This window comes from Diplodia seriata (genome assembly GCF_021436955.1).
Source record: "Diplodia seriata strain FDS-637 chromosome Unknown scaffold_8, whole genome shotgun sequence".
NCBI classification, from domain to species: Eukaryota; Fungi; Ascomycota; class Dothideomycetes; order Botryosphaeriales; family Botryosphaeriaceae; genus Diplodia; species Diplodia seriata.
In genome coordinates, this window is record NW_027117315.1 from 283,126 (window position 1) to 298,097 (window position 14,972).

Below are 14,972 nucleotides of genomic sequence, written 5' to 3' on the forward strand. Positions count from 1 at the left end.
CGCTTGCTTCCGCGGGCGGTATTTCTCCTTCCTGTGGCTTGTGCTTTTGGGAAACTGAGATATATCGCCGCTCGGTTCGATGAAAGGGTCCTAATCATCGCGTTCGGAACAGAGAAGAAAAAAAATGGCACAAACCATGAAAGCAGTCCACTACGAGGGGCCGTTCAAGGTCTCGGTCAAGGAGGTGCCCGTCCCGAAAATCGAACACCCGGACGACGTGATCATCAAGGTCACCACCGCGGGTATGTTTAACGCGTGTCCCCATCACGGTCGCCCTTCTTCTTCTCCTCCTTCTTCTTCTTCCTCCCCCTTTTTCATTCCAAATCCAACAGAACTGACGGTGCTCCTGCTGCTCTGCCAACCACAACAGCCATATGCGGCTCCGACCTCCACATGTACCAGGGCCGCACGGCCGCCGAGCCCGGCTTGATATTCGGGCACGAGAACATGGGCATAGTCACCGTACGTACGCTTGCCAATTCCTCTCTCCCTCTCTCTTCCTTCCCCTCTCCCTCTCGTCCCCACGTACACTACACCCACAACTAACCACCCCACCCCTCCCCCCACGCAGGAAGTCGGCAGCGGCGTAACCCTCCTCCACGCCGGCGACCGGATCGTCCTCCCCTTCAACGTCGCCGACGGGCGGTGCCGCAACTGCGAAGAGGGCCTTACCGCCTTCTGCACGGGCGTCAACCCGAGCGGCTTCGCGGGCGGGGCCTACGGCTACGTCGCCATGGGCCCGTACGCGGGGGGCCAAGCTCAATACCTGCGCGTGCCCTACGCCGACTTCAACGCGCTGGTCCTGCCGCCGGGGACGGATCGCGAGGCCGACTACGCGTTGCTGGCGGACGTCTTCCCGACGGGCTGGCATGGGTTGGAGCTCGCGGGGTTTCGGGCGGGGGAGACGGTGGCGGTGTGGGGGGCGGGGCCGGTCGGGTTGATGGCGGCGTACTCGGCGGTGCTGAGGGGCGCGAGCAGGGTGTTTGTCGTGGATCGGGTGCGCGAGAGGCTGGAGGCGGCGGAGAGGATCGGGTGCGTCGCGGTGAACTTCCAAGAGGGCGATCCGGTGGCGCGGATCATCGAGGCGAATGGCGGCGAGATGGTGGATCGCGCCGTCGACGCGGTCGGGTACCAGGCGGTGGATGCCGGGGGGGAGAGGCCGAATGCCGTGCTGGAGCAGCTCATCATGGTGACGCGGCCGACGGGCGGGCTGGGGGTGCCCGGGTTGTATGTGCCCGCGGATCCCGGGGCGCCGGATGCGCAGAGCGGGAAGGGGCAGATTTTGATCTCGTTTGGGAAGCTGTTCGAGAAGGTGAGTGAGTGAGGGGGAGGGCGGGATGGGGGGGCGTTGTGGGAGAAGGTTTGTGCTGACGAATGCTGAAGGGTTTGTCCATCGGAACCGGCCAGTGCAACGTCAAGGCTTACAACAGATACCTTCGGGATCTCATCGTCGCGGGCAAGGCCAAGCCTTCGTTCGTCGTCTCTCATGAGATTTCGATTGATGATGCGTCGGATGCGTATGAGAAGTTTGACAAACGGATCGACGGGTATACCAAGGTGCTCATTCATCCAAACGGACCGCTTTCGTGAGGACTCTGAAAGTCAGAGTGGGAGAAGGACAAGCCACTGCCCGGGACCTTGTTGACACCTGTGTTACGGACACGGTTATTGGCGTCAAAACTAGCGTTTAGGTCAGGATGAAGCCCGAGGTTCTTCAATTGTTTTGAGTTGGAAGTATACCAGCGTTTCTAGGAAATGATATTCATACTTCCCTAGATTGACTTGCAAGGTCTTGTAGCTTTGGGAACTCATGATGCATGTGCATGGAGGAGCGGTGTGCTCTTCCTTATCTATCTTGCAACCCGCTATGCTTGGGTCCTGCAGGGAGTACCCGTTGAGCCGTCTCACACCTATCTCGCCGTAGTCTTGTAGTCGACTTATGTGGGTATATCTAGACGTGGTTTGTACGTTTTTAGAACTCGCATCTCTGTCGGGATGTTTGTTTCACCAGCCCGAGTAGGAATAACACAGCCCCTTTTGCGGGGGCGCAAAGGCATCGATTCTCTCCCAATCCACCATGATATCCGCGATCCTCACTTCTTGCGCTTCACCATCCCCTTCTTTCTCTTCCCGGTGACATCCCTTCCCTCCCCGATCTCCAGCAAAGCCTCTCTCTTCTTCTCCCCCACAATCTTCAGCGCGTCGCGAATGACCCTGGTCTCGATATTGACGCCTTCCTCTTCGAACTCGACCATCTTCGTGCCGACTCTGTTCTCGACGGCCAAGATGAGTTCGACGTCTCTCTGCCCGACCATCGTCACGCTCTCACCCGCGCGTCCCGCACGCGCCGTACGACCGACCCGGTGGATGTAGTCGTCAGGGTCCCGCGGGACGTCGTAGTTGACGACCATTTCGACGGCGGGGATATCCAGACCGCGGGCGGCGACGTCCGTGGCCACCAATATGCGGGCGGCCTTGGCCCGGAAACGAGCGAGGTTGGACACGCGTTGGGACTGCGGGAGACCGGAGTGCAGGCTCGCGACGCGGTGGTCGAGCAGGCGCAGCATCTGTTCGAGAAGCTGGGCGGTCGAGGTGCGGTTGACGAAGATGATGGTGGATTTGGACGTGTTGGCGGGGGTGAGGAGGAGGGTGTGCAGGAAGGCCTCTCGGTGGGTGACGGGGACCTGGAGGTACTTTTGCTGCAGCGTCGTCGGGACGGCCAGGTCCTCCGTGTCGACTTCGCAGACGAACACTTCTTGCTTTCCGGGGGTTCGCGGCATGTCTTTCAGGGCGCGGACCTCGGGCGTGACTGTGGCTGTGAACAGGCATGTTTGCCGTTGGGCGGACGGTGGGAGGACCGAAAGACATGTCTCGACGTCCGGAAGCATGCTGCCACGGCCAGAAGCAAGAAGGCGATCGGCCTCATCAAGGACAACGAAGCGCACTCGACGGAGGCCGTTGATGGTGTCTTCACCCGACGAGTTGATGTGGTCAGCAAGACGGCCGGGAGTGGCAATCACAACATGGGGTCTTGAAGCCAGTGCTATTGCTTGTGAGCGCATGTCGGAACCACCAGTGACCAGGACGGTCTTGAGATTTTGGGGTCCTCCAATAGCATTGAACTGCTCGTAAATCTGCAAAGCAAGTTCACTGTAGGGACATCAGAAGGGTTTATATGTGAGAGGATTGGAACGACATACCGGGTTGGAGTGAGGACTACGGCAAAGATGGCCACAGGGTCTTCGCTCCATTTCTGGAGGATGGGCACCGCAAAGGCAGCTGTCTTACCCGAACCTGTTCTGCTACCACCTATGCAATCTCGACCCTTGATAATCTCGGGGATGCAGCCTTTTTGGACGCCGGTCGGCTTTTTGATGGCCATGGCAGACAGAGATGCAACGAGCCATGGCGAAACATTGAGAGAGGCAAAGGAAAGGTTTTCTTTGTAGTTCTGGGAAGCGAGAATGGCAGCGGGCGCGTCTTTTTGGGCAGCACCAGCAGTGTTTTTCGTCTTCACGCGGGAGAGGGTGGAAGCGGGCATGGCCCTGGGGTGCGGCACATCTTCCGAGTCCGAGTCGGCGACAGGCGACAGTCTTCTCCTTTTCCTGGCTCCGTTCTCTTCGACACTAACATGGGAGCTTTCCGAGTCGGAGGCCGAGGACGAGGCGTCTACGGACGAGGGCGACATTGTTTTGCGAGGTGGTCGGCCGCTCATGGTCGGCGGCCGACGAAAGTCGTCAGAAAATCTTGGGCGCTCGGGCCTGGAGCGAGTTTTTCCGGGTCGCTTAGTCAGCCCCTAGCTCGGCGTTGCGTCGCTTCGCCGATGGGAGCAAGTGAATCGTCGCCTATCATCGCCCTGCATCGCCCGTAGGCCTCGTGCCGTCGATTGGCTGCCAAGGCTGTGATTCCAACTCCCGCGCGGCGCATTGCTGTTGGCTGGCAGCATGATTGTCCGTTCTACGTGCATGCGTCGCCGCGATCATGAGCCCCTCAAAGCAGTTCCACCATGGCTGCGCGACACCAAATGGCACGCTGCCTCGAAGCGCCGAGCGTGCGATTGCCGCGCGAGGGTCCATCAATGCATCTCGGCCTGATCAGAGGCCTTCTCCAGGCGAGATCCCCTGGTGATCATCAAGATGCACGCCGACCGGGATGCGGCGCAAAGCGCGGGCTGGCCACAAACTCAAACCCTCCAGAAGCAGACAGCTGCACATGCAGAGGGCAGCGCGCAGCATGCGGCAGCAGCAGCAGCAGCAGCAGTCAGGCAGGCCGGCGGCACCTTGATGAAGCGCGCAGACTGCCAAGCGCACCGGCGAGATGCGCCCCGGGCGAGCCGTGACGGGCCCGGTTCTGGCAGACTCGGGCTGGCCAGCGGGTCCGCGTCCGCAGCCCCGGCCACAGCGTCCGGGACACGTGTGGGACGCAATGTTGCTCGTCGAGCGTGCTGGTGCTGGTGCTGCTGCGGTTTTGGCCCGCTCCAGGCGCAGGAGGGCCGGCGTCAGCAGGCATTGGGGCGGATCGTGCAAGCGTGACGTCGCCGTGCCCAGGTTTGCTCGAGGGGTGGCCGGCTAAGGCCATGGAGCGGGCGGCGGCTCTCTGACCACGCTGCAGCCGGCGGTAGTAGGGCACAAATTCACCGCCAGCTGCGCAGTCCTCCAGCACCATTTTGAACATGTCGCGGCCGCCGGGGTCGGTGAAGTGCTCCCACGGCCGGCGCCCCTACTGCGCGCGCGCTGGCGCAGGACGGCAGCGCGCAGCGGCGGCACATAAGAACAGCGCCTTATGAAACGCACCAGGCCCCCGGCCTCCAGCCCACAGCCCAACGACCAGCTACGCCTCAATCGACTCGCACGCGGGCGGCTACACGACGGCCACAACCGTAAAACCGGCGCTCCGCCCGGCTTCGACTGCTCCCCTCTGCCTCTGCATCCCTTCGCTCGCTTTGCTCCCCCGCCTGCCGCCTGCCTGCCGTAGGGCTGCCCGCATCCAGCTCAGAGGGAGATCACTCGGCAGACCCAGTCCCCGTCCCAGCACGCGCCAGAACCCAGGCGCAGACGCAGACGCGCACCAGCCGCAGACGCACACGCAGACCCAGCTCGCGCAGCTGCTCCGGCCTCGTCCATTGCGCCGCCGCACGCCGCAGCACGCCTCCGCAAGCCCCGCGCCGCTCCCGCCGCCTTGCTCGTGATAGCTGCTTGTCCTGACGCTCCACCGGTCCCACCGCACGCCCGCACGGCCGGCCTCGATAACCGCGAGCTCCACCACTGCTTTCCCCTCCCACATCGCCAACCAGGCATCTCCGCCAACCCTCCACTCCCTCGCCCGCCACGGCTCGTGGATCCCCTCCCGCCATCTCGTCCAGCACGGCTCTCCTCGCACACCCAGCGACCTTAGCCTTGCTGCAGCCAAGCGCCGCCCGACCCGCCAGCTGGGTCAATCTACAAAGGGACACAAAGCGCGGTCCGAGCCTCTTCCCGCAGCGTTTCCCGCCGCGTGCCTAACGCTGCCGGTGGCATCGCTGCGGGTGCTTGCAGACCCTGCACAAGGGCTTTGGCCGTGTGACTAGCTCGACCACTGCCCTCGATTGCTCCAGACGACAATCGAGTCAGCCCGAGTCAGCTCGAATCAGCCCTCCCAGACCACCCTACATGCAGCCGAACCAGCCCTCGTCCGGCTCGCGCCCCAGTACCCCGCAACACCAGACTCAGTCCTCCGCCGACATGTCGACGCCGGCTCCTCTGCTCCGCCCGCCGATCCCGGGTGCGCGGAGCCACTCGTCGCCGCGCGCTCCACGCCTGGGCCTCTCCATCCCGCCGTCTCCCAACGCAAGGCCGGTCGTGAACGGCCAAACAAACGATGTCCAGCAAATGCCCGCCCTCCTCCCTCCGCAACAACCACTTAACGCCCGTCCATCTCTCCCGAAACTGGCCCTTGCCACCCCCAGCGGTGGCCAAGCAACACCACAAGAGGGCGGCGGTGCCGCGAAACGGGGCGTGACGGGTCTCAAACTACAATTACCAGGCAACTCGACGTCAGGAAGCAGCAATGCGTCGGCCCAAAGCAGGAGCGGCAGCGTCGGCGACCGCGGGCCGCCGTCGTTGCAGATTAACACGATAAACAACAACCACGATCCCATCTCGGCTCTCTCTAACGGGCAGTCGCCCACCCTTAACTCCAACTCATCCACGGAGATGGCACGGACCAATAGTGACATGTCGGGCATGGTTCTTCCCGACCTTGAGAAGCTGCAGATCGACAAGGGCGCAAACCTGGAACCTGGCGATTTGGATAATGCCGGCTGGAGAGCGGCAAGCAAGGAGAGTCTGATTGAGGAGCTGGGCTCGCTAGGCGAAGGTGCGGGCGGTGCAGTTACGAGGTGTGTCTTGAAGGGTTCCAGGACTGTTTTTGCGTTGAAGGTGAGACTCGCACACCCCTAGCCTCCTCGTATCGGACGCTGACTGCTCCAGATCATCACTTCGAATCCCGACCCTAGCATAAAACGTCAGATTGTGCGTGAGCTGCAGTTCAACGCCTCGTTACAACATCCCAGTATTTGTCGTTACTATGGAGCTTTCCAGCCTCCGTCTAATACCTCGATAATCAACATTGCCATGGAATTCTGCGAGGGCGGTTCTCTAGACTCGGTCTATCGAGAAGTCCTCGGGCGCGGCGGCCGCATTGGAGAGAAGGTGCTGGGTGTGATTGCGCGCGGTGTGCTCGAAGGTCTGACATACCTTCACAGCAAGCGCATCATCCACCGTGATATCAAACCTTCCAACATTCTTCTGTCGCGTTCCCCCATGAACCCCGACGGCTCGAGGCAGGCCGCCAAAGGCTCTCGTTTGAATGCCTGGGAAGGCATCGTGAAGCTTTGCGATTTTGGCGTCAGCGGAGAGTTCGGCACCAAGGGGATGGCCGACACATTTATTGGAACCTCGTACTACATGGCGCCGGAGCGCATCCAAGGTCTCTCGTACACCATCACGTCGGACGTGTGGAGCCTGGGCGTCACGTTGCTGGAAGTCGCCCAAGGCCGCTTCCCCTTCCCGGCCGACGCGGATGGCGAGAGCGGGGCGATAGCGCCGCGTGCCGGCCTCATCGACCTCCTCACGTACATTGTGCGCCAGCCGATCCCCAAGCTCAAGGACGAACCCAAGAACAACATCTTCTGGGGAGACGGGTTCAAGTACTTCATTGAATGCTGGTAAGTCGATACTTTTTTCGCCATGGGGGCAAGAAGCCACTTTTTAGCTGACCGAACCGCGATAGTCTGGAGAAAGAACCGAACCGCCGGGCGACACCTTGGCGCATGCTGGAGCATCCGTGGATGGTTGAGATGAGGAGCAAGAAGGTCAACATGGAGTCCTTCCTCGCGAAAGTATGGGAATGGAAAGACTAGGCTTGTTGTTGCTTTTAAGAGCGAGGGGGGGAAGAAAGAAGTGTCAACAAAAATTATTTTTTTTTCCTCTCTTCCCAGACACTTCGGAATACACACACACACAAAAGTTTCGAAGCTCGTGGCGCTGTGCGTTGAGCTGTTCAAACAGGCAAGGAGGGGATGGAGACGATGATGGGGAAGGAAAAAGAAAGGGAAAAAGAATTCAAAGCACAAAAAGCTTCCAACCAAACACACACCTTACCTTGCTTTCTTCTTCTTTCGGGAAAGAGATTGGACCACTACTAGCCCCACACGTGATCTCTTTCCTTGTTAGGACTTGGTTCGTTCTTTCTGAAGGTTTTACTATTGATTCGTTAAAGATCAGCGGCGGCCGCCAGCGCAGACACACACACACACACAATGGCATTGTATAAGGCGTTCTGTTGTTGTTGTTGTTATTCTTATACTATTCGTTTACTCGCTTTTTTCTTCCCCTCTCCCCCGCTTCTCGGTTCGTCTTTGATCCTTCCTTGTATCCTTTTTTTTTTTTTTGGCTTTCCCTCCATCGGTGAGGGGGAGGTGTGGTTTTCGCGGTATGGTATGTTCGATTGTGGATGTATGTAACCCCTTTCTTAACCTCCCCGCGTAATGGAGACGACGACGAGAGAGAGAGATTACGGGCGCGGGGAGGGAGGGGGCGCCGCGCTCTCTGCGTTTTTTTTTTCCGCAAAATGTTCATGAAGGCTTGCAGATGTGTGTGTTTTAGGTGCCTACAAATTTAACCCCCCCATTTCCAATATTTGACCCCCCCTTCGCCGATTATTAACCCCCCCCCCCCCTCCCCACCTGTCAACCATCACACCTAAATCGACTGCAATTCCCACGCAACTTTTTCTAGGCATTAATATATGCCTTTCTTAACATGTGCGAAGTTGTATCGCAATAGAATCGATATATAAGGCGTGGTGTTAATCGAAGTCTCGCTCTACTAAATTTAAGTAAAGTAGTGTTCCTCGGGTATCCGTACGGAAGCTTACCTATATAGGCTTAGTTTGATCGGATTATTAATATTCCGGCCGGCGCGGCAACACCCGACCCGCGGGCCTTAACCCTCGTCCGCAATAGCTACCTATCTACTCTTTACCGTTCCATTACCGTCGCGTTAATAGGTGGGCTTACTAGCGATAAGATCTTAGTAAATTCTCCGGATTTGCTTAGTGATTTAGTAGTAAAAACTGGAGAATACGTTGCTCTTCCGGGGGAGGGGGAGAGGGGGGGTCAATAATTGGCGGAGGGGGGGTCAAATATTGGAAATGGGGGGGTCAAATTTGTAGGCACCGTGTTTTACGTGTGTGCCGGGGAAAAGAAAAAGAAAAAAAAAGGAAACAGCTTTGCAACTGCAGTTGAGGAGAATGACGCGCAGCTGTCAAATGGAGTGAGTGGTAATGACTTGCTTTTGACTTGGTTGCTGCTGTGTCCTGGTCCCGCTGCCCACAACAGCAAGAAATTGACCCGCCCGCCCGCAATCTGTCTCGTAGAGAAATTCCAAACCATGCTCGACTACCTATAGAAATGTGATGATGCAGTATCTGTCCAAGGCAGCTGTGGGAGGGATAGCTAGCGTAGTAGGTTGCAACGGCTGCGTCTCGCGAAGGATGTTACACTTCTTCCACTCATGGGTAACCGAAGCAAAGATCCGGACGTAAATGTGAGCATTTAAAGTCCACATTTACGTCCGGAACTTATATTCAACTTACCCCTGATGCAACATCTCTGAGGGCGGATAGGAAGGTTCGGGAGTTTAGCAATCTGCTGCGCCAGCAATGCAGATTGATCAGGGTACAGGTGTATTTTTCTTCACGCCAAAAACCCCCCCAATTCAGATGAAACTTTCATTTCACATCATTCGATTTCTATCTCAAAACCCTAGCAAATGGTATCTCTCTAAAAAAAATACTGCCACGGGGTTTCCCGACTTTCATCGCCAGCTCGAACCAGCAACGACCATGTTATGGGAGGGAGAGACATCTAGATGGCCTTGGCAGCCTTGAGGATGCTGGGCAGCTCCGACTTCTTGGACTGCAGGTCGCTGTTGCCGCCGATGTGCTTCTTGTCGATGAAGATGTTGGGGACGCTGCGCTGGCCCGTCAGCTCCTCGAGAGCGTCCTGGATGGCGGCGCCGTCATCTGGTTGTTGGACCTTCTGTCAGCAAAGGTTCATTTCCCCCTTCACACCAATGGTCCAGTGTGTTTTTTTCGCGGCGCGCCGCCGGCTGTTCTCGGGATTCGCTTGCCGAGGTAGAAAGGGACTTGAGTGTATGCTGGGGCGGGAATGGAAAGAGGGCTGGTTGGTTGAGACAGGCGGCGTCTACGTACCGACTTGGTCGAGCTCGATGGCGAAGTACTTGGCCCCCTGCTCGGACAGCAGCGTCTTGGTGGCGCGGCAGTAGGGGCAGTACGACTTGCTGAAGACGGCTGTGGTCGAAGAAGTCAGCTTTGGCGGGGCTGCGAGAGGGCAGAGTCGCAGTATGACGCACCGACGGCGTTGTCGTCAATGATGCCCTGGGCCTTGGTCTTCGCGGCAGACATGCTGGCGGGACTGGTTGCGCGGGTGAAGAAGGATCGTAGGAACTGAATGGTGGGCAGCTGTTGGGGCGCTGGAGCTTTGGGAATCCAAGCTCGAGCTAAGTGGGAGGGGTGCGGTGGTTATATACGGGTGGGGAAGTGTAATAGCGCGAGGCCTGGACCGGATGGCGACAAAGAACGTGGACGAGGCGGGGCAGGGTTTGGAGGGGTTGTGTCAGCGCCCGATTGCTAAGCCGAAGAATGCTCGTGCTGTGGTGACGGCGCGAACGAGGCCAAGCATTGCCGATTGCCGCGGGCGCAGGGCGCAGGGACGCCGGATGACGCAACCCCGACGGGCCTTGGCGCTCACTGCACCGCACTGCAGCTGCCACCCACGCGGCCACCCAAACAACTCCAACTGCCCGAACCGGCCACCTACCTGGCGATCTCGACTCGACCCATCGCCCGAAACATTTGCCTATCTGCGCCCCGTCCCACGCCCACCGACGCATCCGGCAGTGCGAGAGACATGCGCGCGCGACGCCATCCCTAACCAACCACGTTTTGCGACTCCTGGGGGCCTTTTCCGCACCCCCAAACACCCGCTTATCATCCCATCTCGACCTTTGACATGTCCACCGCACGCGCCATGGGAGGAGACTTCGCAGCCGCGGCATCCGCCCTGGTCAGGCGGTCGTCGGCCGGCTCCAACGCCTTCTTCTCCGTCTCCGTCGCCGTCAACTGCCTGCTCGTCCTGCTGCTGCTGCGCTACTTCCTCCCGCTGCGCAAGACGCCCGCGTACCTGCTCGTGCCCGTCTTCCTGGCCCTGGCCCTGCCCGCCAGCATCATCCTGCTCGTGCCCATCGACCTCGGCAGCGTGAGGGGCGTCAATGGCGAGGACGAGGGCGGAAGGGGTGTCTGGCTGCCCGACAGGGCGCTGCTGGTCTGCTGGCGCATCGGATACTGGTTGACCTTCGTCCTTACTTGGTATGGCTCCCGCCGTCCCGTGGCATTGCATGTGAGGAGGCTAATTCGGTTCCTGCAGGGCAATTCTCCCGCTCCTCGGCGAATACAGCGATGCCGGTTACCTGGCCCCGAAATCGCGCTTCCTTTACTCGCTTCGCTCCAACGGGCAGTACTGGATGATCATCATTGGTTGCAGCATTGTCGGCGCTATATATTTCATCATGTCCAATGGCTTCCACTTCACGTCTTTGAAGGGTTTGGTCATGGCTTTAGCCTACGCGTGGGGTCTCATCCTCGCCATTTACCTCATGGGTCATGGCCTTGTGGCTCTGCCTAGGAATCTTTGGAGGAGCGCGAGCATAGTGGAGCGCTTAAAGAGAATCCAAGCTCATGCGCCCAAGGTTCATGAGAAACTTGAAGATGCCATCGAAAAGTTGGAGGAGTACGAGGCGCAGGTCATGCAGCTAAGGAACAAGAGAAATTCGGCGCCCAGAGAGTTTCAAGAATGGATCGAGGAGCTGGCGGATACTGCATCTCTACTGGAGGCACAGCCGTCAAGATCCGTGGGCGCTCCAAGAACCACCGTTCCGTCAGTGATTACCGAGAAATACTTGGCCGACCTGACACGACGGCTGAAGAGGGCAAGACACGCGAAGCTGCGCTTTGAAGATGAATGGGCACGGCTGGTCTCTTCGGCCGTTTTCACACAGGCCATACTCGATGCTGCGGGCACCCAAAAGCTCGATGCCACGGCTGGCTCTACCTGGCGACGGGACAACTTCTGGTCCCGGCTTGGCCGAAGAACGCTCAGCCCTCGCATGCGTTACCACTGGCACACTCACCTTGTTCCTGCCGTTTACTACGCCGTGAGTGTCTTTCTCGGATTGGCCTCGGCTGCTGTCGTTTGGTCCGAATTCACCAAGGCCATCTCCGCCAAGGTCAACATCATCAGCCGCACCGTCGTGCACCATCCCAGCTCCGCTTCCAAGATCGGCTTCGCCGGACAATGCATCGCAGCACTCTGGCTACTCTACATGGTCCTGTCGGCCCTCTACGCCATCACCGAGGTCAAGATCTGGGGGAACCGCGCGCTGGTCCGTCGCCAGACGTACGCCGAAAGCGCGTGCTGGTACTCGTGCCAGGTGGCCAAGCTGACGGTGCCGCTGGCCTACAACTTCATCACCTTCTTCGAGGGCGACATCTACAAGGAAACCGTCTTCTTCTCGTTCCTCGGCAAGCTCGTCAACCTGACGCCGCTCGGCTCCGGCTTCTCCAGCTGGTTCCCCACGCTCATCCTCATCCCGGTCGCGGCCACGCTGTTCGGCCTGTACGGGAAAGCCAAGCGCGTCATCGGCCTGGGCGAGTACATGGAGATCGGTGATGAGGACGATGATGAGATAGACAATGCTTTCTCCGGCTGGCGCGAGGGCCGCGCCCTCATCGACCGCGAGGTCCACGGCAACGGCCTCCTCGCCGGCACCACCAGCGCCCTCGGCCTGCGCAGCAACAACGCTTCCGTCTCCGCCACCGCTCCCTCCTCTTCGTCCTCCTCCCCCTCCCCGCTCCCCGGCTCGTCCCCGCGCCGCACCGCCAGCCCCGCCCATCAGCGCCCTTCGCCAAACAACAACAACAATAACAACAACAACAATAACGACTCCCCCGACCTCCTCCTCCGCCCCTCGGGCGGCCACACCCGCACCGCCACCAGCACCGCGGCCTGGCAACAGCAACAGCGGTCGTCGTCCGCATTCGGCCCCTCCTCGTCGTCACGCGCCTCCGCCTCCGCCGCCGCCAACAACAACAACAACCACCGCAACATCTTCTCCAGCGCGGCAGAGGAAGACGCGGCGGAGGCCGAGGGCGGCTGGCTCGGCGACTTCACGCACCGCATCCGCAACACGTTCGAGACGGCGGACTTTGCGGCGCCCAGGTGGATGAGTTTGCCGGGGTCGAGTGATGGGAACGGGGATGCGGGGAGTGGTGGGGGTAGGGATGGTGGTGGGGATGGGGATGGTGATGGGCCATTTGCGCCGTTGGAGAGGTTGTTTGGTGGGGGTGGGAGGAGTAGGGGGGGTGGGGTGAGGTTGAGGTGAGGTAGTGTCGTTGGTAGTGTTGGTTGAGTTGGGTTGGTTGGGTAATAAATGCGTGCATGAGCGTGGCGTTCGTTTGTTGGCCGTATCGTATCGTATGGCTCTTTCTATCTTTTTTCTTTCTTTCTTTCCAAAACACTTTTTTTTTGTTTCTTGTATACTATGTCCCCGGTGGGGATTGCGGCAGTAGCAGCAACACGAACGGCATCGGATGCTTAGAACATTCCACACAAGATTACACCTATAGAAGTGCTAATAGTGCCTATTTACATCTATAGATTCTTCTACTAGCTATAGGTATCGTAACGCTATCTTACCCCTTCCGGCCGATAGGCTAGTAATAGAACTATTAGGTTCTTTAAGCTCCGTCGACCGCGCTACTACTATTATATTACTACATGGGTAGTTGAATCTAATGTACCGACGTAGATGCGAGACTTAGATACGTATAAGTACGTTCCGACGTTGGATTCAACTACCTACGAGTAGTGGCAGAATCACGATGCATAGGTTGGGTTGTTAAGATATCGGCCTGTGGGGTGGTAGACCCCAGGTTGGGATCGTGACAAGTAGGCCCGATTGTTTTGCCATCTGCTGTGCCAACAGTGACCATTATAGCAACGACGATAGTTGCCAGGTTAATCGCGTTATAGAGAATTTACATAGGTAGTGGAATACAAGATGTGGACGGAAATGTAAGTTTAAAAAGCGTATCTTTACGTCCGGATCTTATATTCAACTGCCTATCTTATGTAAGGTTTTTCTACATGAGATATATTAATACGAAATCACGCATACGGGAAGTAACTTGATGCAGTCATAATATTGAAAGTGGCCACAATGGTGCAGTAATACAGAGATAAGAAGTCCAAAAGAACCCTACCAACCACCGATCCCGTACGCCGCTGCTTCAGCCCCTCACGAAGGGGGTACTATCGTTACTCTTTTTCATTGTTCTTCCTCTCATCCAGCCCGAGTCCCATTCCCCTTTCTATAGTACAGGTTGGGTATCATCATGATGCAGTCGTCAAAACATAGCGATTAAAAAAAAAAAGGAGAAAGAAACGAAAGGAGACACGGTGACTGTACATCGTCTCTTCACGCGCCGCCGTTGGCAGTAGCATCGACCGGGCCGTCGATCACGGGGGCGCCGCCGTAGCCCTTTTCAACCTCGCGGGCACGGGTGCTCTTGGGGCCGAGGGCATCGTTGTGCTTCAGGCTCCTCCACATGATGACGGTGCTGGCGACGGTGGCGACGAAGCCGGGCCAGAGGAAGACGATGCTGGCAATGGCACGGGGGTTCTCGCGGTAGCGCAGGGGCTGGCCCTTGGCAGCATCGAGCAGCCGGGTGGCCTCGTTGGCGTCGACGCCGGTCACGTAGGCAGAGCGAGTGGCGGTGATGACGGTCATGGTCAGGGCCGAGGCGAGGGCGAAGACGCAGGCCAGGACGGAGCAGGCGCGCCAGGCGGTCTTGACGGCGGGGGACTCGTAGCGCTCGGGCCAGAAGAGGTCGAAGAAGAAGGCGGCGCCGAAGATGGTGGCAACGTAGATGCCGACGAAGATGTTGTACGAGGCGGCGCCGACGTAGTCGTTGTTGTAGACGGAGGCGCGCGGGTTCCGGCGCTCGACGAGGCGCTGCTGGTCGATGTAGTCGGACAGCACGGCGGTGCCGAGCGATTCCGAGACGACGCAGAAGATCATGGCGAGTTGGTAGACGATGAACTTGGTGCGGCGCAGGTGGTACTCGGTGTTCCACATGTACGAGTTCTTGAACTTGCCCCATTGCATGTCCTTCAGGTCGAGGCCCCAGATGACAGCCATGGCTCAGGTGGTGAGGTGGTGGAGGCTGGAGCGGTGTCGCTGGTGGCGTGGGCGGAAGGGAGAGCGGCCTTGTTGTGGCGGCAAGGCGTGGAATGGACCGATGCGGACAGGCTGCTTGTGGAAAGTATGCGGTCCAGATGCGACGAAAACAAT

The 14,972-nt window shown here is 58.6% G+C and overlaps 6 protein-coding genes across 6 annotated transcripts; 3 read left to right on the plus strand and 3 right to left on the minus strand.

Moving 5' to 3' along the window:
- Positions 1-136: 136 nt before the first annotated feature.
- SLS55_007687 (uncharacterized protein) lies at positions 137-1,590 on the plus strand (the record flags this gene model as incomplete). The annotated part of the gene is made up of 4 exons (XM_066779103.1): positions 137-242; positions 371-462; positions 572-1,312; positions 1,384-1,590. 4 exons carry the CDS (start codon positions 137-139, stop codon positions 1,588-1,590), a joined length of 1,146 nt encoding a protein of 381 aa, XP_066629907.1.
- A 503-nt stretch (positions 1,591-2,093) lies between these two features.
- DBP8 (putative RNA helicase) lies at positions 2,094-3,688 on the minus strand (the record flags this gene model as incomplete). The annotated part of the gene is made up of 2 exons (XM_066779104.1): positions 2,094-3,150; positions 3,201-3,688. 2 exons carry the CDS (start codon positions 3,686-3,688, stop codon positions 2,094-2,096), a joined length of 1,545 nt encoding a protein of 514 aa, XP_066629908.1.
- Positions 3,689-6,212: 2,524 nt separating this feature from the next.
- On the plus strand, positions 6,213-7,399 carry MKK1 (Protein kinase C signaling pathway involved MAPKK protein; the record flags this gene model as incomplete). Its single annotated transcript, XM_066779105.1, has 3 exons — positions 6,213-6,416; positions 6,468-7,204; positions 7,270-7,399. The coding sequence occupies 3 exons, from the start codon at positions 6,213-6,215 to the stop codon at positions 7,397-7,399; spliced, it is 1,071 nt and encodes a 356-aa protein (XP_066629909.1).
- A 2,007-nt stretch (positions 7,400-9,406) lies between these two features.
- Positions 9,407-9,966, minus strand: TTR1 (Glutaredoxin; the record flags this gene model as incomplete). The annotated part of the gene is made up of 3 exons (XM_066779106.1): positions 9,407-9,564; positions 9,754-9,852; positions 9,915-9,966. 3 exons carry the CDS (start codon positions 9,964-9,966, stop codon positions 9,407-9,409), a joined length of 309 nt encoding a protein of 102 aa, XP_066629910.1.
- Positions 9,967-10,591: 625 nt separating this feature from the next.
- On the plus strand, positions 10,592-13,289 carry SLS55_007691 (uncharacterized protein; the record flags this gene model as incomplete). Its single annotated transcript, XM_066779107.1, has 3 exons — positions 10,592-10,929; positions 10,988-12,846; positions 13,258-13,289. 3 exons carry the CDS (start codon positions 10,592-10,594, stop codon positions 13,287-13,289), a joined length of 2,229 nt encoding a protein of 742 aa, XP_066629911.1.
- An 807-nt stretch (positions 13,290-14,096) lies between these two features.
- SLS55_007692 (uncharacterized protein) lies at positions 14,097-14,819 on the minus strand (the record flags this gene model as incomplete). Its single annotated transcript, XM_066779108.1, has 1 exon — positions 14,097-14,819. One exon carries the CDS (start codon positions 14,817-14,819, stop codon positions 14,097-14,099), a length of 723 nt encoding a protein of 240 aa, XP_066629912.1.
- Between the last annotated feature and the right edge of the window lie 153 nt (positions 14,820-14,972).